The sequence below is a fragment of the Mus caroli genome, chromosome 14, assembly GCF_900094665.2.
Source record: "Mus caroli chromosome 14, CAROLI_EIJ_v1.1, whole genome shotgun sequence".
NCBI classification, from domain to species: Eukaryota; Metazoa; Chordata; class Mammalia; order Rodentia; family Muridae; genus Mus; species Mus caroli.
Genome location: NC_034583.1, coordinates 88,271,668 through 88,298,859, shown reverse-complemented (window position 1 = coordinate 88,298,859; position 27,192 = coordinate 88,271,668). Strand labels below are relative to the sequence as shown.

The following is a 27,192-nucleotide window of genomic DNA, read 5'->3' as shown; positions in this document are numbered from 1 at the left end:
GCATGAGCACTGTCGAGGAAATTTCTGTGACGGTGGAGTGATGAGATATTTATAAGCCGCCTGTCTCCCTGAATAATCAGGGGGAAAGAATGCCAGACATAAATAACCTATCAATTCCAGAATATTAATAATAACTATGCTTGACCATAATTTCTTGCATGTTTAAACTTGTTTCTTCTGGGTTTTAGTAAGCAATCTAGACTAATAAATAGTGCGTTCTATGGAATATTTGAATACTTACCATCTCTTCAATGTAATACAACTTTTCAACCATTAGGGTTTGAAAAATGCACTTTATATGGAATTCAATGTAAAAGTAGACAGCATATCAAACATTTGGAAGTCATCTTGATGTCTTTGAAACCAAAGATCAAAGATTGGGCTTTTCAAGTTAATGAGCAAACAAACAGATCAGAGAAAGGATTTGACAGCAATATGTCTTCTTTATTGATATTTATAATCTACAGTTGTAATCTTCTACTTATAACTAAGGGCACTAACTTATTTAAAATAAATATAATTAGATACGTATTCTTTTTTTAAAAGGGTGATCAGGAGAGCTTAATGGCATTTGAAAGAATTTAAAGGCTATTTAACAAAAGTTGAAAGCAGAAAATAATGGCTTTCTTTGTAAAGTAAGAGGATGTAGTCACACAGTTACAATGCTTGCTTCCCTTCCATAAGTTAGACCCATGGTATTGCATTTGAAACAACAAGGGGCTTCATATCAAGACAGCACCCAGATTTTGGAATCAGTGATTACATGATAAAATTAAACCATGTGGATGGTCAAATCAAAACATGTGCTAAGGAAGCTAAACAGCTACATTCTAAGACCTTCGATAGTGGTTTAGCATGTTTATGGAATGGAATCAAGGAGTTAATTATTTCTTACTGTAAGAAGTCATTTTTCCATTCATTCATCTGCTCACCTTCTTTTCTGTCTTCTTATATTGATTATTTTCAGTGTAATCTTTATGCATTTCAACTGGTTCCTTTGCTCTGGCTCTTCTTTCTCCTTGTATAAATGGGTATATTGAGTTTATATTTCCATGCTGATTTTTAAACATTCACTTTTGAAGGTCATTGCAATAGCATTCCTCATGGTTAAGAAGCCTTCATTATAAAACAGAAACGGTGTGTAAATTTTAGGATAAATTTCTCACCTATTACTTTTACATGGAAATAAAACGTCTTATATTAAAGAAATCTTTTGACCCCTCCCGTTTTTTTTTTTTTCATGAGATACCAAATTGAGCAATTCTGAAAAGGAAAATTTGTTGCTTTGACTAGGAGTTGTTAAAAGCAGTGATAATGTGACATGGAAGACACTTTGGAGTGAGTCCTGAAATCAGGGGCAGCAGAAGTTTCATGAGTATGAGGCAGAGCAGAGCTAGGCTCTGTATAAATACCACTAGAGAGGAGATGAAGGAGAATGGTACATATTAAAGATTACTGATATTTCCCCCAGAGAATAATTATTTGCTTAATGAAAAATTTGTGTTCTCTTAGTGTCTGTATATCATCTGTCCAGGATCTTCTGGCTTTCATAGTCTCTGGTGAAAAGTCTGGTGTAATTCTGATAGGCCTGCCTTTATATGTTACTTGAGCTTTTTTCCTTACTGCTTTTAATAGTCTATCTTTATTTAGTGCATTTGTTGTTCGGATTATTATGTGTCAGGAGAAATTTCTTTTCTGGTCCAGTCTATTTGGAGTTCTATAGGCTTCTTGGATCATCTAGAGACTGCCATATCCAGGGATGCATCCCATAATCAGCCTCCAAACGCTGACACCATTGCATACACTAGCAAGATTTTGCTGATAGGACCCTGATATAGCTGTCTCTTGTGAGACTATGCCAGGGCCTAGCAAACACAGAAGTGGATGCTCACAGTCAGCTATTGGATAGATCACAGGGCCCCCAATGGAGGAGCTAGAGAAAGTACCCAAGGAGCTAAAGGGATCTGCAACCCTATAGGTGGAACAACATTATGAACTAACCAGTACCCCAGAGCTCTTGACTCTAGCTGCATATGTATCAAAAGATGGCCTAGTCAGCCACCACTGGAAAGAGAGGCCCATTGGACATGCAAACTTTATATGCCTCAGTACAGGGGAACGCCAGGGCCAAAAAGTGGGAGTGAGTGGGGGGGGAGGGTATGGGGGACTTTTGGGATAGAATTGGAAATGTAAATGAGGAAAATACCTAATACAAATATTAAAAAATACTATGTAGGAATAAAATAAATCCAGTAAAAAAAAATTGTCATGGTTTGAATTCTTGGTGTTCTGTAAATCATTTTTTTTTCTTGTCTTCTCTCTGTTTCTCTTTTTTTAAGGAAGTTAATTAGTGAACAACATATACAATACAGCCTCTATGTTAGGCTACAATGAGATTAAAACTATGCGTTCACTAGAGACAATAAGTTCAGAGGATTTAAGGATTACCTTGGAGACTTGAAAGGAAAGGGCCAGTGAAAGCCAAAGGGAAAGATAGCAAATGTAAGCGGCTGCCAAATGGCTTGTGATCTTCTCAAACCTTAGGCGCAAATTTCCTATGGAGAGTCGTGTTTTACATTAAATTAATGAGATTTACTATCCCCTGTGTATTCACATACAGTCTAACACAAATAAAAAATGTTCAGGTACTATTTAGAACATGGTCAGATTTACTGCTATGTTTTCTTGTGGCTATCCAAGTGATCAAGCTGGAGAATAGAATGACTTGAGCTTTCAGTAATAGGTTACAGAAAACACTGTGCTAACATTTGTGGTAAGAATACTAAGAATCTATCCATAGTCTCTTGACTTTATGACCTAAGGATGTAGCCATAATCCCTCCTCCTTTAAGCTACATCTGCTTCTCTCATTTATATATAATTTAAAAAGACATCAAAGGATTATGTTGCTCTTCCCCGATTCTATATGAAGACTGCTGGATGACAAGATGGTTTCTGTAGTAGTATTATAACTGTAATATGCAAGTACAGAGACTCAGACTTTCAACATCAGACCTCCTGAGTCAGACTTGTAGAGAGAGGTGATGTAGCTATGTGCTTCCTTTGGAAACTCCATGATTGTTCCTGACACATTCTTGGAAGGTAAATTCTTGTCCAAATGGGATGAGGCTTCTCCACAAAGTCAGACCATCATGTTTGAAAACTTAAGTGAGAGAATGTGATGTAATCCACTTGAGTAACTGAAATTTGGTTATGTTTTTGGGACACATAAGTTAATCTGTCACTGGGAATGTTTCCACATATATTGTCAGGGAAGTGTGCACTAAGAAGCCCAATGACCCTGTAAAGTGTAATATTTGGTTCTAACAGCAGACATGAGATGCTTTGATCATGCTTTCCCTTTCTATGGCCATCTTGAGTTCTATGTGAGTGAAAGAGTACAGGTTGGGAGAGTGACAGCTGTTGAGAATGTACAGTATGTAATGCTATATGTACATATTATGCTCACCTTTAAATATGTGCTCATTGCACCTTCAGCTATTATGTGTAATACAAATTGGACTCCATGGTTAATAAAACACAGAACAGTACACACAGAACAGTACACAAAGCTGGGTGGGTAGTGGAATAGGGGACGAGTCTGAAAATTTGGGTGAGAGGAATGAATAGGGATAAAACTCATTGTGTACTTTTAAAATTATTTTATAATTACATTATTTTCTCTTTCCTTTTCTTTCTCTAACCATCCGATATACCCTCCTTGTTCTTTTTTTAAATTCTTATCCTTTTTTTTATGAACTGATATTATATGCATATATATTCCTAAATACAACCTGCTCTATCTGTACAGTTCTATTCAAAAGTATGCCATTGCATAATGAATTGGTGTGCTCTTTTCTGAAAAGACTATTTAAAAGAAGGCATATCTGGACTTACGGAACATACAGTTTGCAATTGCAGCAGCAGTAGATGTGGACAAAAATGTTGAATTTAAGATATAGAAAATCAGATACAAGGAGGGTTCATAGAACCAAAAACTATAATTGTTTTATATATCAGGAATCAGAATGTTAAATTAAGTCAGTCAAATTATAGCACTTGTGTTCATAGGCAAGTGTGTATATGGTTGACTGTGACACATACACTTTTTAGAGTTCTATTAGAATTGTAAAACTTGAAAAAGGTATGAAACAAATTTGCAATAATAGAAAAGATAGTATTATTAGAAGTAGTTATGAAAGGAGTAGGCAAATATGAATAATCTAGAATATGGGCGTAGAAACCCATGTTTACTACTGAAAGGTAACACTTGGATCTTGCTTACAGAGGAACAAGCAACAGGCCTTGGCTGTAGTGAATAGAATATACTATTCTTTGTATAGATTTCTTACCTAATCATTATGTTTCTTTTTAGAGCTTTGTTTGGTTTTATACAAGATGAAACTATTCTCAAAACAATCCATTGGTTTTCCCAAGATCACTTCTCAAACAATTATGGATTGTGTTATTTGGAAGGTGTTGAGTATTATGTAATGGACTCTTGAATCTTTATTTTTGAATGCAATTACTAGTTTCTTCTTAGCATAAAGCCAAGCTTAAGAACTGAGAAGAGAGATACATTGGAGAAAGTCGACACCAGAAAATTGAAGAAAGGAAAAATGAGATGTTCCCCTTTGTTAAAAGGCAAAAAGCAAGGGAAAATATTTTTCTGGGAAACACACAGAGGATATAAAGGGAACAGGAAAGAAAATATTCTGAAACACCTTTGAAGGAAATGAGTAATCAAGGAGAAAAATTCAATCAGAGGAAGATGAGAGAATCTGTTCAGGTTGAGACTTGAAAGGCAGTGAATACTCATGCTAGACCCAAGATGGATTCTTTGAATTTAGATCAATGCCTTTTAAGGAATGGTTATGAGTTTTTCAAGCAAAGATCTCAGATCCTACTGACTTAGGATAAAAATGTTCAAGGCCCCTTTGCACTGATCTGAAGAGAAGGTGGAGTCTTCTATGCACCTATTCGCTAGCAAAGACTTCCACCGAGAAAAGACTTCCATGTAATTCTATGGGCAGCAGTGTTTCACTATGGTGACTATAAGTAGTGACTAGTGGGGAGGAAGAGGTGTGTTCATTCTCTTTACCAACTGGGAGTAGAAATAAATCATCCAGATAAATTCAGAAGGCATAAACACAGTGGTCAAAACTTCTAATGCAGCAGTGTGAGAAGTGTGCAGGGAAGCACACGATGTCTTTTCATAGATAGGTGATGTTCTATAACTAGCAGACATTATTCATGTTTCTCTTGGTGTGTCAATTTTGTCAGATAGTGGATGCCAGGCTTGAATGAATCAATTTGGTAAAAGTTGATATATTAAGAAGATAATAAATTTTCTGTTCAACATTATTGTTTTGCTACCTCTCGGATTGTACTACTGATCACTATAATTTACGTTCTGGTATTCCAAGTGTTGACCTCAAATTCTATTTTTGGATCATATCTATTATTAGATGCTGTTTCATAAATGACCAAAGCCTATCAAACAGGAAGAGACAGTGGTCAATCTAGGCCTAAATATAGCTTTTTAGACCTTGTGTTACAATGATCAGAATACACTCGTTTCACTGAAATCAGTAGTTATATATTGAATAAGTCGTAGCAGATTATTTGCAGAACTGCTTTTGTATTTTAATTTTTTACATCTTGAGCCATGCAGCTATATAACACTTAGCCATTGCTGTTAAATAGCTCAAAACTTCAGAAGAAAAACAAATGCATATGCAGTTATACACAGTACAATGCACTGGGTACCAATACAGAAATGTAAACATAGGCCTTATAGTTAGAGCAAGCAGGCACCGTCACAGCCCAGGATATGGAAGTTAAGACTCCAGAATATGAAAAGAATTTCACTAGAAAATGGGCAATCATAGAAGTGAGTTCAATTAAAAAAAAAAAAACATAGAAAGTTGATGCTGCAAGACCAGGTATGAGAACTGGTTTTGTGTTCAGAAAAGAAGGTGTGAAAACTTGGGTACCAGATGGAAGCTTTGCAGCTAATCTGCAGTTCCAACTTTCTGTCTCCTTCTGGGCACCTGTAGAGGATTTTCAGGAGAAAGTGGAATGTTCAGACTGTATCGACAAGTTCATCCAGCCCACGTGTATAATTGATCCCATGGAATATGTGTTACTTCTCTGCTCATAATCAAATCAAGAATTTGACAAACATCTATACCCATCTATATTAATGCTGCAATGGCTGATTTGGAGTAGAAATATATTATCAGTATTACATAAAGGAATCAGATCCTCTAATATTCATTCATTTGTATGTGTGTTATGGAAAGACTTGGACTATTACACACAAATGTCTGAATTTGAATTACTTTGCTTTTAATTTATTTTTTTAAGGTCTGACTGCAGCTGCTGCAGCTGCTGCAGCTGCTACCAATGCAGCTATTGCTGAAGCAATGAAGGTGAAAAAAATAAAATTAGAAGCTATGAGCAACTATCATGCCAGTAACAACCAACATGGAGCAGATTCTGAAAACGGGGACATGAATTCAAGTGTTGGTAAGTTTAATGTTTACCAGCTATTCACAGTCATATTTCCATAGAATTATTTTTCTCATTGATGAAATGAGTATTTAAGATCAAGAGAGGCGTATATTTTAAGGCTTTCTTTTGCCTCTCTAGTGTGTATACTATGGATCTCACAAAGTTATTTTAAACATAAGATCAATCTTACAACTATAATTTTATGCTACAGGTAGTGAATTGATACATTTCTTAATTCAAATAAGCTTTAAGAATCAAAAGTATAGATAATGTGAAAGAAATATGGAAATATGTGTGTGTTTACACATGTGTGTATCCAACCCTACCTGTCATTTTAAAAATTATTTATTGTCGAGTAAGAAATTTCATCCCCAAATAACAGAATTTATGCATTAGCTATTTGCTCTTCATATGGGGTGCCTTCAGGTCCCTTGTGGATGTCTGAAACAATGGATAATACATGTTATTATGTGTACCTTGCTCTCCTCATACATATAATACAATTTATTTACAGATTGCCATTTTAAAATATTTAAAACAGTAGGTAGTAACAAAATATGCCGTTTCAAAACGCTGTCCTAAGAGTTATAAGCTTTTACTTTTCTGGTGTATAATATAATTGACCCAAGCCAATGCAAAAATTATGCAAAACTTATAAATGATTACTTAAAAATATCAGTGAGGAACACTGTTTACCACAAGCAACAAAGACTACACAAAGATAAACTGTGGCAAGGGAGATTGTAAGTTGAAACTTTCCAATGTTGCCAGCAATGTGAATTATGTTTTTGTTATTCTTTCTATATACAACCATTACCAAGACATCTCCCATTTGAAAAGCACATTATAAACTTCTCATGATCATCTGGCTTCCCTTCTGTTTGCACTCACAATGAAACCAAATGAAACATTTTTACCTTACAGGATAATCACTTGGCTTGTGAAAGGCAGCTTTAAATGTGGGCTATTTAACTAATTTATTACTTTTTTGCAAATGAAATATTTGTAATCTGGGTTTCGGTGTTGCAAACATTTCATCCTGTTCCTATACTCTAATGTTTTCCTTAACACTACGGAACTGATGCTAAAAATATAACTTTGCAAGAGAAAAAAATCACATTTTGTAAAGAACACGCCTGTTATCCTCCTGTCCATCATGGCTCTAGGCAACACAGATGTTTACCACAATTCAATAAATTTCTCTTTTCCATGCAGTACTTTAAAATCGTTTCTTAAGTTAATCAATAGATCTCTGCTTCCCACCCATTGAGATGTAGTTACAGACATATGAAATATGAAGTTTAATAATTATCATTTCATTGCAATTGCTCATACACACATACTGGAAAAAAACACTAGGGTAGTAAGTGATTTAAAAAATATATATACATGCACACACAAACACACACACACACACACACACACACACACACAATTTCTTCCATGAATGTAAAGGGACACTTTTGACATACAAATGGGAAGAATAGGATTTCTCAGAAGAACCTCTTACGGGCAACTACAAATGGCTGGATCTTGAATTGAGAGTAGCTGGCGGTGGCTATTCTTAGGACAGTGAAAATATGGACGACCAGCGAAAGAGCTGGTGTCACCACAAACAACCTTAGGGATACACTAGTGGCACTACTTGGGATCCTAGAGAGATGGCTGAGGAAGCAGAGAACTGCTTAGCTCACAGTTGGTTCCTGTTGCTTTAGATTTTAAGTCAACTCAATAGTGAAGTAAAATGAAATAATTTTAACTGCTTTCTTTTAGGACTGTTAAGTGCTTTAGATAAAATTATCTTTTGTTTGACTGCTAAAATAGACCATCTTTCAGTACTTATAAAGATAAGTGATCAATGTTTACCTGGCAGAGAGATACCAAGGTCATAAAGGGTGGTTTTCCCAGGGTGAGACTAATTCAGTGAACTGTAACATTCGGGCCTCCATCATTCCCCAAATGAGGAAAACTTTTGTCTACATCATTTGTTGTAGTGGGGGGTTGTGTTCATGTCTTATCCCATAAGAAGAATTAGTCTACTCATCAATGAACAATTATAGTAATTTTTAAACTGGTACTTTGATTATTTCCAAAGTAGACTCACAATGCAAGTCATTCCTGATGGTAGATGCTTGAAGGCAGGATTAAGGGGAACAACACCTTTTAAAGTGACCTATTCAAAAGAAACAATGTCTTAATTCACCTGAGCAGCTGCAGAGCAGTTGGTTTTTAAGAAACCAATAGACAGAAGTAAAGAAGTAAATGACTTACAGTTAAGCATTAATGTGTGTTTCATTTTAGTATGTATTAACATTTACCCAGTGTCCAAATTATAGCTTCCTTTAATTATTTAGGTAGTTAACCTATTATCATGTCTTATAATACACACAAGTCAAATATCCCATTATATTTTAGTTGGGAAATTAACTTTTTCTATTAGTTGATAGTTCAGCTGTTATATCATAGCATGAATTGCCTTACATTCTTTTCAACCAAGAGGTGTGTTGATTTGTACCTTCTTAGAGAAGGTGCTACTTAGAGACATTTTTGCATCCATGAATTGTTAGACCCATCCCCCTCCAAGGGACATACATCATTTCTATTATGGACCACTTTATCTGATTTGTGGGGCACTACTTCTGTCCTCTTCATCCCATTCCTAACATGCTGTAATTGTCCAAGTATTTACAACTCCTATTGTCTTTCATCAAAACCTCCACTCTTGAATATTTATTTAGAAATCATAGACAGTGAGTTTGAAGTGGGCAGAGGGTGGCTGCAAACAGTGAAGGAACCCAGGGAAGGTCAGAGCAAAGTTTGCATAGAGCAAAGCAGTTGCTGAACTGAGCAGTTTTTGTGGCTCCAGGCATCTATGAAACCAATTCCTGCCTCTTTTAAGTGGTCAATAACAATTTGATTATGACTTTGAAAAGTTATGTAGGTATTCTGATCTTAAAAGTAGTAGAAGACAATTGGAAAATGACAGTGATAATTAAAATCTATGTATCCAGTGCTTAGCATGTTATTCATTGTGCCTGTTTCTCACATTATTTCAAGGTTGATATTACTTTTACTATTAAAGTCTCCTTAAGATTGCCATCTTAGAACTTTCTTCCTATTTTTATTGCCATCTACAACAGCTTCCTACTTTGAGTTCCTCTTTGCTTGGTTGTGTTACTTCTGAAGCCACAGAGCTGTGAGAAAACTTGGAAGCAGTTTTACATTGTACTTCGTTAAACTTTTGAGCTCAGCTCATTGTAAAAATATAAAGGTGATCTAATGCACTCCCAATCCACCAGGGCTGCATGCTAATGGGAAGGAAGGACTCCCCTGCAGCATTGAGAGGTGTCTAGGAAGAGGAATTGTCAAACTTAAATTCTGTAAAGGATCCCAAGACTCTTAAACTTGTGTTCCAGAACTCAAACTATTTGTTTTTGTGATTGCTCTTACTAATAAGCACTCTGCAGGAGTGACATCTTTCACAGAGGTCAAGTTTAGACTTGGTGTATTGCTACTATGTAGTCTTGCCCACACCCAGTGACATTTCTATTGTCAACTCATCATATTTCCTATGACTTTTGTTCACATTTTAGGCTTTCCTTTATAGGTGTATGTTTTCAGTTAGTTAATTGTAAATAAATTCCTATAGCTCAGGAAAATAAATTATGTTTCTGCTTGATTTGTCTTGGTGAGGCAACCACAAAATCATGTGAAAGATGACTTTCACTGATTCATAATAAGTTATGAATAATCCATAATGGCTAAAATCTATCCAGAAAAAAAGTATTTTAGAAATCTTTGATGTTGACAAATAATTACTTTGCATTCCAATTTTAGATGATAGCCTTGGGCCCGTTTCTTTCCAAGAGGATGATGAGTGTAGGAAGAGGTGAGGAACTCAGGATAGATCGGAGAGAGGCATCAGCTTGCTGAGTGAAATATATGGTCACATCACCCTTCTCTCTCATCCACAATCAATTGGATTCTTTTAGTTTAATATTTACTTGCTGAGATGAGACACTAGTCTGCATGGTGATAAACAGTCGGCTCCTGGCATCTGAAGGTGACCTGTCAGTTCATATGGACAAATCCCCTGCTTACTGAAATGTACAAAATAAATCATTAAAGCAGGCAGGTGCTCATTCCCAGATTTAAATCACCATAGATTTATGATTTGAATTAATGCTTCATTTGGCCATAGAAATAGATACTGAGACAAATGATATGCACTGCTTGGGGTTTCCATACTGTAGCCATCCTGATATTGATTACTGAGATGTCTTAGCAATCTCTTGTTTATATCAAGTACTATCTTGTGACAGGTTTGCTGATATGAGCTACGTTCCAGATAAGAAGGAAAAATGCCTTGGCTTCTTTTTAGTGGCAACACTCTCCACAGAATATAGGCCAGATAAATTACTATTTTTTCTTCTTTAACAACCGATCTGCATAACCAGCTTAAACATCCTGCTTTCAAATTGGAACTGGGATATTAGAAAGGGAAAATTTAAAACCATTGAACTCAAGGTCAATTTGACAGCATCCATAAGTTTTCTTTTTATCTGTTTATCTTTTCTTTTGGCATTACGCTCATCTTTGAGGATTGTAAATTAATCACAATTTGTTTAATCTAAATAAAGGACCCTTAATTTTACTTCTGGTTTTGAAATGCTTTCTAAATATTGACATAAAGCATCTCACAGAACATCTATGCTATCTAAATAAATACTTGCTAAACCTAGTGTCTTACCCCCTTTACTAAAAGAGCCATAAAATTCACCTTTAAAAAATACATGCATTAAATGTTATTCCAAAGTATGTGAGTCATAATTTACCAAGGGTCAAGAAAAGAATTCATTCTATCAACATTTTATTTAAGGAAAACACTATGTACACAGTTTAGAAAATTCACAGAGGATTCAAGAGGGACTTTTGCCAGTGGCTAATATCTGACTCATAGAACTGGTAAACAGCTATCAACAATAGTAGATTTCTGGCTTCATAGGAAATGAGTTCATATCTATTCAAAATGTGATCTCAAAACAGATGTCCCAAGAAAATCTCATTGTTTAAACTATAGTCATAACCCCCTAGCTGCTGTTATTACTTCAAGGAAGTGAAGTCATCTCACGACTTCAATACTTTGTCTTTCTGAACTCCGCGTAGCATATGGGCAGGCCTGTGCTAGTTCAGTAAATGGCAAAGCTGAACAAATGTCACTTGTATAAAATACTTGGTTTTTTTCAAATTGTTCTCCAATTTGACATAGTTAACAGGATGCAGGACTTTCAAGCAAAAGTAAGGGCATGAGTGAGTTGGGAATGCATTCTTCATTCTTTCTCCTGTGTTCTTTTCCTGTCCTGCCACCAACAAAACACATTTATTAAGAGGACAAAAAGGCCAAGCACAGTGGGAGACAAAATATATTCCCTAGTTGATCATTCCCTTACCTTGAAACAAGAAAAGTAACCTTAAAGGATAATCTTGCTGATATGGAATGATTTGCACACAAGTGACTTCCTGACTTCTAGGACAGAAGTTTATTTTGAGGGAAAAAGAATGATTTTATGATTTAAGAAAAAAAAAAAATCTTGGAGCACTCGAGACAGCAAATAAAAGGAAACTGAGAGCCAGGCCGCCATGCAGAGCTCTGCAGTTGCACATTGGATCCTGCCTTGGCAATGTTAATGAAGCTCAAATCCTTCCTATAATTAGATGAGGGAATTGCTTATATTTTCAAACAGATGATGCTGCTATAATGAAACGATTGACAGGGAATTTAAGAGTGTCTACAGTAGTCATTTGGTTTCTGTTATAAAAAAAAAGTTTAAAAAGAAGATTGGCTTTAGACATAGGTCCTAAGAGAGGTAGTAATTTACATACCATGCTATGACAGGTGTCTTCGCAGAGTAAGAAAGAGAATGGAAGACTAGAGCGATGATGGGCAGGTAGAGCAGGAATTTTGGGGAGGGGTGTCCTGTGCTTAGTCTGCTTAGGTTCTTTAAAAGGGGCCGAGACTCAAGAGATGGATCCGGATTGAGTGCACAGCTGTAACTGCTGATGAGCTAATTGCTCCTTATCTCTCAGCCCCATTCATCTTCATTTTTTACCAATTACTGAGAATTATCTGTGTTCTCAGTTGGATATGAGAGTTAATCCTTTTTGGTTAAGCTGGCAGTACTGTGAGCAGATTCCAAATCGGAGGGTGAAAAAGCCAGGAGCATGCTTGCTCTAAAAATGTCTCCAGTTCAATGACAGTATCACTGGTTCATAAGAAATTTGCTATTGTTTAACAGATTCAATGTGGATTTTCGACTTTCAACTTTCACATGGTTTCCTGATAATAATTGGAAAGAGGCTTCGTCTTCTCTGACGAGAAGGATCAAATGAGTGTGTCTAGTCAGGGTCTAGTACATATAATGGAAAAAGAAAAACCTACACTAAAAGTTTAAAATAGTTATGGCATTTAGAATGTAGGCCATTTTAGAACTGATGATTATCAATTTATATGTAAAACTTTTAACTCAGCTATTCCTGTTCGTACGTGGTCTCATACATGTTCAAGAAATGTTGCCCAACTAGAAGCCTTTCATAAATGTCACATTAGTGGACTAATGGAAAGCAACACAAGCAACTCTTAAAAGTGTAGTAACTGCCATGACTTGTGATTCAATTGATTGTGAACAGGCCATATGGTTAACATCATTCCCTATGCAAAGGATGTCTTCATATCCTGACATCTAATACAAAGTTACTCACCCCATCATTAAAAACAAAGAAAGGGATTAGGTTACTTTTTCATGAATTCTGATGCACTTATAAATATTTAATATCTCTAGCATTTCTCTTTACTAAATATCTTTTAGAAGATAATGTAAAGAGTATAATAAACAGCTCATTCAAATTGAAATTAGAAAAACAAACTTGATATGACATTAAAACCTCTTATATCGTATGACCAGGGAAAAGCTTTAAGATGTATTCACAAAATACATGGAAAACCATAGAAAATTTACCTTCTACTTGTAATTAAGCCAATAATTAATGCAGCTCCTTAAATAAGTTTTTGGTAATGCTGGATATCTTTGTAATAAGAAGGTTCACTCTGGCTCTTTACATTTTCTTGACTTTGAGGGCTCAGTAGGAGATATAATATAGAAAGGCATTCTTTCAAGTCGTTTTCAAACCGAATGAGAGAGAACCCAAGAGCAACTTATATGTCTCAACAAAGAAACTGATAAATAGAGTGCTAGGTATCTATTTAAAATGTTATTTAACCATTATCCATGATGGAGCACAGTTGACAATATTTACATTGACTGTGAGAATACGAAGGCAGACAATTTTCTTTGGTGCTGTGCATCTATTGTCTTAATGTATGGACGAGGCTGGACAAAAGTTTTTATAGTTTTACCATGGTAGGGAAATGTGGCTATTATAAAAAAAAATCTTTAAAATTAGCTTAGGTAAAGGTGGCACAGACACCATGAGCCAATCAGCATTGTTTATGCTTCTTACATCATTTGGGCAGGAGAGATAGCTTCATTATCTTTCATTATTGTTTCAAACATTGTTGGGTTTTTTTTGTTGTTGTTGTTGTTGTTAAATAATATAAGTATCTGTGTTCACAAGAGGTGACTGAAGGGAAACTTTCCTTCGGCATTAAGACACTTTTTCTTTTAATACTTAAAATAATTCCTATATCGCTTCTTAAATATTAATAAAATTAGACTATAATCAATCATTTGTACTACTTTTTTATATGAGTTGCTAAATATATTTTTGGTGTATATAAGCCAAAGAGTATTCTTATGCAATAAGTTTTTCCTATTTCTAGAAGACATTTACAATGTATATTGATAGTTTGAAAGTAGTAGACATTATGCAATGTTTTGCTTCAGTATCAATAATTTTTGTAAATAAGGATGGGGTATTAATAGAAACCTAACAATTGAAGTGAAGAATCAATTAAATGTTTTTTGACTGTATATCTTGCAAAAGCATGAAACAAATAATTTAGAATATATTCAGAAAAATGAGTTATAGGACAGTTTCCCTCACATTCCACCACATTCTACCATCACCCAAAGTAATATTCACAGGAAGGACTATTATCCCTGTAATACACTCTCATGATGGTTGTTCAAATACACTTTGTATAAAAAGTATCTCTGTATTTAAAGCATCTTTGTATAAAGATGTGCCAGGTTACACTCAATGTTTTTAAGATCAGGCAGTTCTTATTTGACTCAGTAACATGTTCCACTACTCACTTATTTTTACATTTAACTTATTATGATGAACAATGTGTATTTAAAATAAACCTTTTACCTTTTTGCTTTCTAAAAATATAATGTCCAATAATACCTATTTTTTAAATAGCTTCTAAAATTCTAGTGAATGTAATATCTGAGACAACCCTAGGACTTGCTTGACACTTTGTTTATGTGCACACAAGTTTAGCTTTTTTGCACCTGCCACCATACTTAGCATTTCACATTTTTATTGCTCTGATTCTTTTCTGAAGTGTTCAAGCGCTCCAAAATTGTACAAAGTCATTTGAGTGAACCATGAATTTTCAAACTGAATGCAAAGTAGTCTAACCAAAGGATTTGTAAATAACACAGTGCTTGACATAAATGCCTCAAACTGTCAGTTTACCTAAGATGAAATAATGTGGCAGACATACTTTTACATGCTCCGGATGGCACAGCCCCTCCCCTTCTCACAGACCTGGATAATTTGGAAAATAAGAAAGAATGGAGGATTTAAATATGGTTTTCTTTAACAGCAGGTCATAATGGAAACAGAGACCCTTATAATTCAGTGCTGAGAGAATTACCAGTTTGATAATGATTAGGAGTGTTGTTATTAAAACAGTATGTGCAGTTCATTTTCAACAGTTTTGAATTAGAGGCTGCACTAATGAAACGGATACGGTTTCCTTCACAAAGGGCAGATCTGTTAGTTAATATCGCTGCAGCAGTGCCGTGCAGACCATGCCTTTAGCTCTATTTGTATTTCACAGCATGATAAGCAAAGAGTGTTGATTTTCAAGGATCCTGCTGATGGAAGGTAATGGCATTATTACATCTTTATCTCAAAAGCAGAACTGAGTGGTAAATGATTTTTTTTCGGCATTGCACAAAAGATTTCTTGGTTAGAAAGCCTTTTTTTTATTATTTCTTTATGTCGTTTTAGTCTTGGAAATGATATGTTATTATTTAATGTCTGCACAGCAAGCTTGAAAGCACCTAATAGCGAATGGATTGGAAGTGAAGTACCTCCTGTTCTCAGATATGGATCTTCTCAGTCGCAGGCAGTACCAGCTGTCGTCCCAGCCACACTGCTGTGATTTAATTAGTCTGTTTATGTCCTTTCTAATAATATTTCCATCTCTATGAAAGGGCAAATGCGACAGGGACTTTTTTCCTTTCTAGTTCCGCAGACTGAAGAATGTGGCCTACATCTGATATGTGGAGACGCAGGATTGAATCTCCATCCCTGTCACTTCAAGCTGTTGATAAATCGGTCAGCCAAAAAGAATAGTCACTTCCTTGGGGTCATTTGTAGGCTGGTCCCTACTGTCTGCATAGGGACAAAGAAGGGGACAAATGTCTTTGAGTGCATACATTGTCACATATACCATACATTTTATATCTATGAATAATGACATTTATAAACTAAAGTTAGAATTCTTTATGATATATGTACTGAAATTTTATCAGTTTTGTCTATATCTTCATAGCATGTTTTAATAATATTTCTCTTGATTCTTACATGAAAAATGCAACAATTTAGGATTTCTCAGAAAGTTTTTAATCTTGCTAGATAGAAATTTGGAGTGATGTAATGCATTTTAAATTATCTGTATGACCAAAGGTCTTGGATCTGTGGGTAAAGCAGTCTCATAAGTTATTGTATTTTAGATTTTCAAAGGAAAAATATTGGTACATGATTTTCAGGAACTAGTTAATTATTTTATAATAAGTTTTCTAGAAGATATATTTAACTTAAACACATAGATTACATTCCAAACAACTATCCACATACCTTAGTTAAGTACATATAAACTGACGAGCAAGTGTGAAGGCAATGTAGGTTATTTATTGTAAAGTGCAGATTGGTAATTCCCAGACACTATAATATTTAAGTAATTCATGTCATTTCAAAACTCTGGACTTAGGAATATTTTTGCTTATCCTACTGCCCCAGGGTTCTGTGAGCACGTGACATTTCAGAAGATAAACCTGGGAGAAAAATAGGGTTTTGAAACTAATTTGTCCTTAATTTCACTTATTTTTTTTACTTCAGAAAGAGTCTCTAGCAACGTACAGTAATGGATTCTGTCTCTTTTGGGAAAAATAGATGGATTTCTTTACACCTCACCCCATTTATAAATTCTACAACTATGTTACAATTTTTACTAGATGATTTAGCTAGAGTTTTTCCTCTACTTTTGTCATTTTTACTTTAGTTTTACTCCCTCACATGCATTTTTGAGAGGCATCTAAAAGTCCATGATTTACTACATGACAGAAGCTCAAAGTTTCATATCTGTGCAAATGGAAAGGTTAGACATCCTGATGTGGTCAAAGTGCTTAGTTCTTTGATAAACAATGTTCTGTGACAATCTAACCTTCATCCACCTAGAGTTACTAGTGGTAAGGCACACTCTTGATTATTTTCTCCTTGTCTTCTTTCATGCATCTGCCACGGTGTAAACTGCACCTACAGCAAAGGGAAAGCTAGCTCTAGAATAGTTTTAAATACATTTAAATACATGTATTAATCAGAGCATTTCGTGGGAAGATTTCCTATCTCTGCTTATGTACGTTGGTATTATTTCATATCATTTACATGCTTTTTCATCATACTATAACTCATCAAATTGCTAAATAGATATGTGAAAACACCATGCAATCATGTGCTTGCATATATATGCACACATACATCAACACACATACACATGCACATTCCACACCACACACACACACACACACACACACACACACACACACACACACAATTTATCACTACATTAAGCTCCTGAATGTCTCTTTTCAAAGTATTACAAGCATAAATTCTATTTACAGACCCTTTTCTTTTGAAATTTGGTTTCTTTAATTATATTGTTTTAGAGGAAATGAAATCCTCAAGAGGCACAAATTTGGCAGTGGCTTTTCCCTCTTTCCGTATGTTTCCTATATTGTCTGTACTAAGCATAGATGATTAAGCTGTCCTGACACGAACCATTTTGCTGCTTTGAAGAACCTCACCACGGAGCATTTGATGGTATTTTTTATTAATTGGATAAATGAATTGTGAGCTGTGTGGTTGCGTGATGATGCACTCATTTAGTTGTTGCTTTTTGCCTTCCTAATCTCTGTCATATTGGATTTATAAATGGAACAGAGTGACCTTTGGAACAGTGATGGAAATGAAGAGATAAACACAACTTGAAAGGACAAACCAATTAATATCAATGTGTTTGCTGCACATCCAAGAGGAATTTTAATCCTCTGCTCTCCATGATAAATTTGTGGTTCATTTGTTGAGTAAGAGAACACAGTTTTAGAAATTTACACATTTTCACTCTTGTCTCTTATAAAAGTGCTAAGATTTTTTTTGAACACATAAAACACAATATTAGATTACTTTTAGGAAACAAAACCTTGATACACCTTTCGGGAGTTTGATGACATCTCTCTTTAAACAAATATATGTTAGCATTGTATCTGCACATGCGCCAACACAAATGTATCAAAGATATTAACATGCACATATCTGACATTATAAAGAAAACACTGTGTCCTTGGTTATATTCACTCCTTGAATACACCACTTGTTTGTAAATTTAGACTCATGTGCAACCTCATGGCATAGCTCATACAATATGAATGAAATTGCCTGATTCAGGGAAGTTATACAAATCATTTATTACTTTAAACTGCCATGAACTACAATGTAATTTTTAATTTTTTCCCCAAATCAGCAAGTTTACTCAAGTATGCTATGAAAATGAATCCTGAGCAACCCTTCCTGTGTGCTTTCCTGTTGGCCCTCCCAGTTTTTCTTTTTACCTAACTGAACATAGTTTCTTAAAACAAAGAGCCCATCCCACTATGGAGTTAGCTTCAGCAACCTTGCACATTGTATTCCCTTTAATAGTTTACGTATAGGATCTGATCAATTTAGTATTCAGCTTTTGAAATATTGCTATTGATGCACAACAAAAAAACAAAGCAATCCTGGCTTGACATTTTCAAACAGTTACATTGAAAGGCTTTCACTTCTAATTGATTTTTAAAAGAGTTCCCTGGAAAAGTGAGCTCAGAAATGTTTATAACAGTTTTGGCAATGTCCCAAAAAGCTTACCCAAAGCATAATTCAGCATTTTCTGAGATCTTCTCTGAACTAAAAAAGATGTGTCCCATAATTGGCTTAATATATACTGATGCTGAATTCTCTCCACAGACATCATATTTAAGACATAAATTATCAAAATGACTACTTTCAAATACAGAGTAATTTACTTCTGCTAAACATGAAAAAATGGTCAGAATATTATTGATTAGCAAATGATATATTGCATTTTTCTGAAGTAACATTTTCTCTCTCGTTTCTAGGGCTTTAGAAACTAGTTAGTGAGGCTAACAAAAAAGTTTACATGTTTTTGTTATGTTGATAGCAGAACTACTTTTGTTCAAGTGTGAAAACCTACCCCAGACAGCTGAAATAAGTGGATATACCATCAATTCTCTATTAACAAGCATGCAGACTAAAATACAACCATCATTGGCCACAGCAATTCTTTTAAAAGGCTCCAGCTTAGTATTTCAGAAAAAAAAATTTCATTGACAAGTTGTTTGTCAATTCCTGTGCTTTTTTTATTGATTGCTTTTGGCTGTATGGTCTCGTGATTGATGGTGTATCTGCTTACTCTGGGTGATAAGAGATCAATTTACACACCAAACAGATAAACATGCACTGTTTAGGTTTCTGCTCTGTAATAATATTAGTTTAGACATCATGTGTTTCTTGGAAACTCCAGCTCAGAGTAGTTAAAAACTTCATTTTGTTCTTCTTGATATTTTGAGGTTTTATGTGTGCTTGTTTCTCAAGCATGATTAGGTTCAATAATGTGATTTTTAAAGTATGACTAGCCAGATTGAATCATTTACTTGTAAGCTTTTTATTCCTGGGATGAACACGGTAGTACAATTGCATAACATCTAAATATTCCCTCAGGAATCCGGAATGGCTGTGGTTTGAAATTCCTGTGCTGTAAACTCCTGCAGTGCAGGCAGGTTTACATTTATTCAATAATAAAGCAACTCTATATAAGTCACTAATGTTATGAAACAGAGATGCCTGAAATGACAAAGGAAAACAAATTAATAGACCAAAAGAAAGAAAAGATACAGAAGTAACCAGGTAGCAGTATTCTTTACTTTGTCAAGATAAGCCAATATCTAATACATGTTGCTTTAGAGAATTAAATTTGCCAAAAAAAATCATCATTTTCTATTAACATTTGATCTGTTTTCATTTAAATCTGAACAGTAAACTTTAATTAGGAGATCATGTGATGGCATCTTTAGTTTTATGCCTCTCTCTCTCTCTCTCTGTGTCACATTATGACCTTCACACTACCTGAAGTCCAGTATTTTATTTATTCATTATTTCTACATAAACTGTTGAAAACTGAATGTCCTTTTTATTTTATTATAGCACACTCTCTCTTTGCAGGTCTATTAGTCTCAACGCCTTCCCCACACCTACTCACCAGTGTTCACCAACTCCCTTTGCTCTCATCCTCAGGTTCTCTAAAAGTTCTCAGTGCTCTATAATGCTTCCTTGCTGTTCCCTTACTGGAATCTTTGAGAGAGACATCAGAAGAAGGGAGGAGAAAAAAAGAGGAAGGGGAAAAGAGGAGAGGGGCAAGCTGTGGACCATTTAATTTTCACATATTTTAAGAGATCAATAATCAGCCAATAAACCTTTAACTGAAAAGTTTTGTCACATTTCAGGTTATCACAGAATATGCACACTTAGACTCTAGCAGTACACATTACTTTATTCAGTGCACATAATACCTCCTTTAATTAGCCCTTAATAAGCTTGGTTTAACTGGGATTTACCAGAGAACAGTGGTCATTAACATTACCCAGATTAAGACTGTGTTAATTACTATTGGTAGATAAAATAACGTGCAAAACGGTATAAACTATTTTTATCTTTATGAACTGAAAGAAAATCTGAAGCGTTTAAGTGAAAGTAGTAATTTATTCATACTTAAAATTGAACATTACCTTATGTGGAAGTAGACATACCAAGTAGGAAGGAACCTGTGTCATAATTTACATTTTATAGCTTCATTAATTTTACTGTGAATAAAACCATCACCAAAGGATTTCTATGATTTCTAGGTGGAGATTTTTACATTTACTTTGTAATTTATGTTATAGAATCTCACTCAGAAACAAAGATACCTTGACTAAAGCATACATTCAAAATATTGTCTGTGTAATATCTAATATATCTCATTGTTATGAAAGATATTTTGTAGTGGCTATCACTATTATATTCACGATATATTTTAACATTATTTCTAAATATGGTATCTATGTTCCTAATCGTAAGTAGCTTGAAAAAAAATGAAATGTTGCTGTTTTCCCCTCTGCATGCTTTCTTTGCCCCGACTCAATTTTCCGAAGCCCATATCCATCTTTTGTGGGTCTTCTAGCATAATTATATTTATTGAATTAACATTATTTATCACAGGAAAACTACTAATCAATTCTAGATTGAGAATACCAATGAAATTCTTATACTTTCCAGTCTTCATAAGTTTTGGCAGTTTGTTTATTATGGAGTCATCATAATATAGGATCTCCACTCTTAAAAAAATCAGACAAAAATTTAAGTTTCTAGGAAAAATTAATTATAAAAATACAACGTCATATTCTGTGATAGACTGCAACGTTGTCTCGTCTTTTCTGAGCTCAGCATGCCTTCCAATATTTCTGGTTTGGGTTGGGTTGGGTAATTTGGTTCTCCGTCTAGCAAATTTACCTTAGTTATTTAAAGAAAACCTTGATGTCTTCTATTTCATACCATCCCTTCTATTTGTGATATCCATCAAAATTTATAGTAATAGCCTTTTTCTGTGAGTCTTTCTGTCTCAAGGTTGTTCTCCCCCCTTACTCCCTCCCCCGAATCGTTGCCTACTGGATGGAGGCCAATCCTGACCACATAGATGGTGAATGGCTGATGTGTGGCTGTCCACCAAATCCTCCTGAATGATTGCTTATGGAGAATGTCCTCAGTTAGAAAGAAGATCTTTTATGCACTATCCCTGGCATACTCTGTTGTCTAAAAATTCCTCTGTTATCTTCCTAAATCATCTATTATTTTTCCACTCCAAGCTACACTTTGTTCAGTGTCAGCATTCTGGGGTTTTATTGTGTAATATTTTAATTCTCATTTTCCTGAGAGCACATGTCCATATCTACTTACTGACTTCATTTAATCTGAAGCATAAACTGTTGATATTGTTGACAATTAAATTTTACAGATGAATAAATTGAAACTCCGAAGAAGTTATTTCATCATAACCTTACATGGATTTTATTTTATTTTATTTATTTTATTTTATTTTATTTTATTTTATTTTATTTTATTTTATTTTATTTGGTAGAATAACTCTGAAAGGTTTTGCCTGCTGGATTCTCACTTTAGTGATGATTAAAAGGGAGAAGAATGAGTTCATTTTAGGAGTACTAAAACTAACAGATCTGACACTGAAAATTTTGCCAAAAGTTATTTTGGGAACCCAGAAAAAAGAAGTATAAACTTTAGTCATATTTTACTATTAGGTTAAATGCAGGGTTTGGAATGATGTTACCCATTCATAGAATTCAGGGATCTATAATACGATATACCATTTGTGAATTATATGTTTAGGTCATTCAACCTACCTCCATAGCACTTTGTAGGAGTGGGATATGACTGCAGCGTTCCAGGGGAATATATAGACATCTCTGAGCCCAATTTCCAACACTGCAGACAAAGTGAAAACGCAAGGAGTCTGCAGCACATTAAGTTTATTATTTATCATTCTGCTTTTATATTCCTGCTCAGTAAATTACTCTTCATCTTTAAAATGAAAAAGAATCTTTGTGACCGTATCCCTGTGTAATATCTGTGTTTTATCCATTTGCTTATGATTTTCTACTAGATAATACACGTTCTCTGTATCTAAGCTGTTTTGCACGGTATGCTCCTTGGACGGCACTATAAACCCTTTGTGGCAGGGACCTTGTCTTTTTATATGCTCTATAAAGCACCATGCATACCTGGGGAATTTTATGAATAATAATAAAAAGGAGACGAAAGGAGCCTTCATCAGCAATGTTTTACTTTGCATGTGAATTTAGGGATGAATTTCTGCTGTTGCCCATAATTCTGAAGAAACAGCTGCTTGTATTACAGAGTTTGACTCTGAAGAATACATGTAATATTAAATCTGAAAATTTACATTGTTGGTATAGGAAAACTAAACGAGGCAATACAATTTGCTTTTCCTATCCATTATGAAGATATTGCTAAGTCTGGCATGTGGTTCATAAACTCAAAGATTTTTCTAACACAGCTGTGCAGGAGCAAATGAAATACTGCAGGTATAAGAAACCACCTGTTTGCCAGAGCAGGACTTTCAAAACAGATACACAGTGGGGTTTTATATGGATCTCTGCAGTGCATATATTCTGCTACTAATGCTAAAACCTTTATACTTGTTCTTAGAACAGGTGTTCTCCAAGGGAACAATGGTTTGATTAGTTTATGGCTCATTCACACTGTTGGTTTCCCTAATCAGTATACAGGAGTGCCTTGAAGAGAACTGTCACACATAGGTTTGCAATCAATTCAATTTTAAAAGCCAGAGATATCACCAACCACAAATTCTTACTCACTCCGAACCTTCTCCTTTCTCATCTTTATCTTGTTCACAAAACTCATGAAAAATAACAGTGTTTTACCATGATGAGAAGATCTGAAATATGCCATAAATCATACCGAGTACCAGAGAAATTCAAATTGCTGTAAGCACAAGTGCCAAGGGACTGCTTATACACAGCCTGAGCCATAATGCAACGCTCAGAAGATCATTGTATCATAATCTCATTCTGACTGCAATTTGCCTTGTGTGTAGGAGCTCTGGTGTCAGGGAGAGAGAGAGAAAAACAAACTGGCAACTTAGGTTTCTCTTCTACTTTGCATTTAGCCAAAGATTAAACAAACAGATTCATCAGAGGTCTTGCAGGTCGGAAGGTAGTAAGTAGTTCTTGAACGATGTCTTTGTATTAAATAGCTCTGGGTATGTCACACATGGTTATATTTCTATACTAGAATTTCTGGAGAGAATTTAGGAAATATTAAAATTTGCATTGTAATCTTCATTAAGGGATGATATCAAGAAACTAAACAAATCATATCCCAAGCACAAAACAAAATTATGTACTGAACCAACAACCCTGATCATATTTCAAGTTGGAATAAAATGTATATTTTTAAGATTTCATAAAATTGAAATTCTGTTAAAACTATAAACCTTTGTATTATGTCAATATATTGAAATGTCTACAAGCTTGTGTCCCTTTTAACCAACTTCTTCTACATAAGTTGTTAATATAAACTTGTGAAGTTGTCAAGACAAAAGTCAACTTCTTTTTTTTTAATTGGGTATTTATTTCATTTACGTTTCCAATGCTATCCCAAAAGTCCCCCACATGCTCCCCCACCCACTCCCCCACCCACCCACTCCCACTTCTTGGCCCTGGCGTTCCCCTGTACTGAGGCAGATAAAGTTTGCAAGACCAATGGGCCTCTCTTTCCACTGATGGCNGACTNGGCCATNTTCTGATTCATATGCAGCTAGAGACACAAGCTCTGGGGGGTACTGGTTAGTTCATATTGTTGTTTCACCTATAGGATTGCAGATCCCTTTAGCTCCTTGGGTACTTTCTCTAGCTCCTCCATTGGGGGCCCTGTGATCCATCCAATAGCTGACTGTGAGCATCCACTTCTGTGTTTGCTAGGCCCCGGCATAGTCTCACAAGAGACAGCTCTATCTGGGTCCTTTCAGCAAAATCTTGCTAGTGTATGCAATGGTGTCAATGTTTGGAAGCTGATTATGGAATGGATTCCCGGATATGGCAGTAAAAGTCAACTTCTAATGTCATTAACTTGTCAATCTTGTTTGTAAGACATATAAGAAGGTTTATAGGAGTCTGTTCTGTCCAGTCTTCCATGAGCACTAAAGGAACATGGTTCTACTTCTAGAATGTGGCCAGCAATAGTAAAGAAAGATGACATGTGCATTTATATGTGTTTGCTCAAGCAAGTCTGTGTATGTGTGTGTGTGTGCACATGTGTATGTGTGTTCACATGTGTGTGTGTGTGAATTAAAAAATGTTAATATGCTGCCATTAAGGCCAAATATGTAAGATGAAATTGAAATAGATGATGGAATTTTGTTCTATTTTCTTTTGTTATGTTCAGAACACTGTGAAAGCATAACCAGTCCTCAACACTAATGTTTGTAGAGGCTGATATCTTTACTATTATTATTATTAGTAGTAGTAGTAGTAGTAGTATTTATTATTTTTTACAGTCCAGTCATTATCCCCCTCCAGGTCAGACCTCTGATTGTTCCTCACCCTACTCCTCCTTCTCTGCCTCCAAGAGGATGTCTCCACCCCACCCGCACTCCACCAGACCTTCCTACTGCCTGGGGTCTCAAGTCTCTCTAGAGTTAGGTACATCTTCTCTCAGAGGCCTGACCAAGCATTCCTCAGCTCTATATGTGTTGGGGGCCTCATATGAGCTGGTATATGCTGCCCGGTTGGTGGCTCAGTGTCTGAGAGATCCCTGGGGTCCAGGTTAGTTGAGACTGCAAATATTCCTATTGGGTCACACTCCTCCTCAGGTTCTTCTAGCTTAGTTGCATACAAAGGATTAGAATTGTAATAATCTACTTAATGCTTTTATATACTGAATATTTACTCAAAGGTTAGAATAAGTCTTATAGTTTTAGTGTTACTACATAAGGTTATTGTGTGAACATATATATCATATAGTTGTTCAATACATGGTTACGAATTTTTTTCCTTTCTTGACAAAAGTGGAAAGAAAGTCTCAAACACTTTATATTTCCTTGACATTTCTATGGAAGATAGAATTTCTTTTATTTCCTGTTATCTTCAGTTCAGGAATATCTACTGTTTTGAATTGTTACCAAATTCATACTAATTTTTTGTGAGATTAATGTTATAATATCCTGGTAGTAATTTTGGCTAATAAAATAAAATTAGGATTTAATAAAAGCATTAGTAAATAGATTAAATTATATAAATAAACACTTCGACTACTCTCGTGATTGAAATATATTTTCTATATATCTCCCACTCATATTCAAGACAAATATTTTTTTTCCTGGTGCTGGTATTTTATTTCTTTGTGTACATTAGGCCATGAATTCGTATGGAATGGGCTCCAACATCTCAGGCTCTTTTCCGTTAGTCCTCACAAAGTGTGCTTCTCTGGGTGGCGCAGGCTGGCGCTTCAGCTGCACCCAGGTGCCCTTCTCTTTGGCTTCCTTTTTCTTCTTGTCGTTCTTCACCCGCTTCAGGAAGCTGTCCCTGCTCTTTGAGTGCTTGATGTGCTCAATCCGCACATTGATCCTCTTGGCCAGAATTTTGCCCTTAACCTGCTTGTTGACAATGATGCCCATGGCATGCTGGGTGACATTGTAGACTCTTCCGGTTTTGCTGTGGTAGCACTTATGGGGCATTCCTTTTTGAACAGTGCCCATTCCGTTGATGTCTACAATATCACCCTTCTTGTAGATTCCCATGTATGTGGCCAAAGGAACAACGCAATGTTTCCTAAAAGGCCTAGAGAACATGTACCGGGTGCCTCTCCTCTTTCCCTTTGTGTTCGTCATTTTGGCGAGTTACTGGAAGATGGCTGCCAGAAATATTTTTTCTAACATGAATTTACCAGAATGTTCCAAGTGACTCACTGATAAATCCAATATGGTCACCCTAAGGATAGATTCACAGTGATATATGTCTTATCACATAAAATATAAATGATATTCAAATGTATCATTTTAACTTATGACCTAAATTTTGTCTATTACTCTTGATGATTTAATATTTTATTATGATGAATTAATACTTACCATTCAAGACTTGTGAATACTTGAATATTTTTCAGATGACTGGACAAATCAGTCTTCTCCTACATTTTATTAATTATATAATTGTATGGGTTTACATGATCTCTGTTCCTTTGAGACTGGTTCACCTGACAGGCCTTCGGCATGTTGATGTGTCTCAACTTGCTGTGTTCTTCCTTCTCTCCACTAGAGGCTAACCCTGAAATAGAAGCATGAGCTATTGTTGATGAGTCTTGGTTAGGTTCAGTGAAATGGATCATGGTAACTTAGCAATCATCCTCATAAGCTCGTAGAATACCATTTGTCAACTTGAGACAAGGCAAACCAAGTTCATATTCTACAGGTAATGAAGCTAAATCTTGCTTTTGGAAATCATGCTTATAATATATATATATATATATATATATATATATATATATATATATATAT

General features: G+C 35.2%; 1 protein-coding gene, 1 non-coding gene and 1 pseudogene across 3 annotated transcripts in view; 2 read left to right on the top strand and 1 right to left on the bottom strand.

Annotated features, from left to right (window-relative positions):
* Dach1 (dachshund family transcription factor 1) overlaps positions 1 to 27,192 on the top strand; it is a 382,982-nt gene that overhangs the window by 195,919 nt on the left and 159,871 nt on the right. For both annotated transcript variants that reach the window (XM_021181596.2, XM_021181594.2), the window contains exon 3: positions 6,369 to 6,530. In XM_021181596.2, coding sequence (XP_021037255.1) covers positions 6,369 to 6,530 — 162 coding nt within the window. The remainder of the gene's footprint in view (positions 1 to 6,368; positions 6,531 to 27,192) is intronic.
* On the top strand, positions 8,374 to 8,539 carry LOC115029308. The gene has a single exon (XR_003834882.1). It is a non-coding gene; the product is annotated as a U1 spliceosomal RNA (small nuclear RNA).
* LOC110309144 lies at positions 26,047 to 26,526 on the bottom strand (annotated as a pseudogene).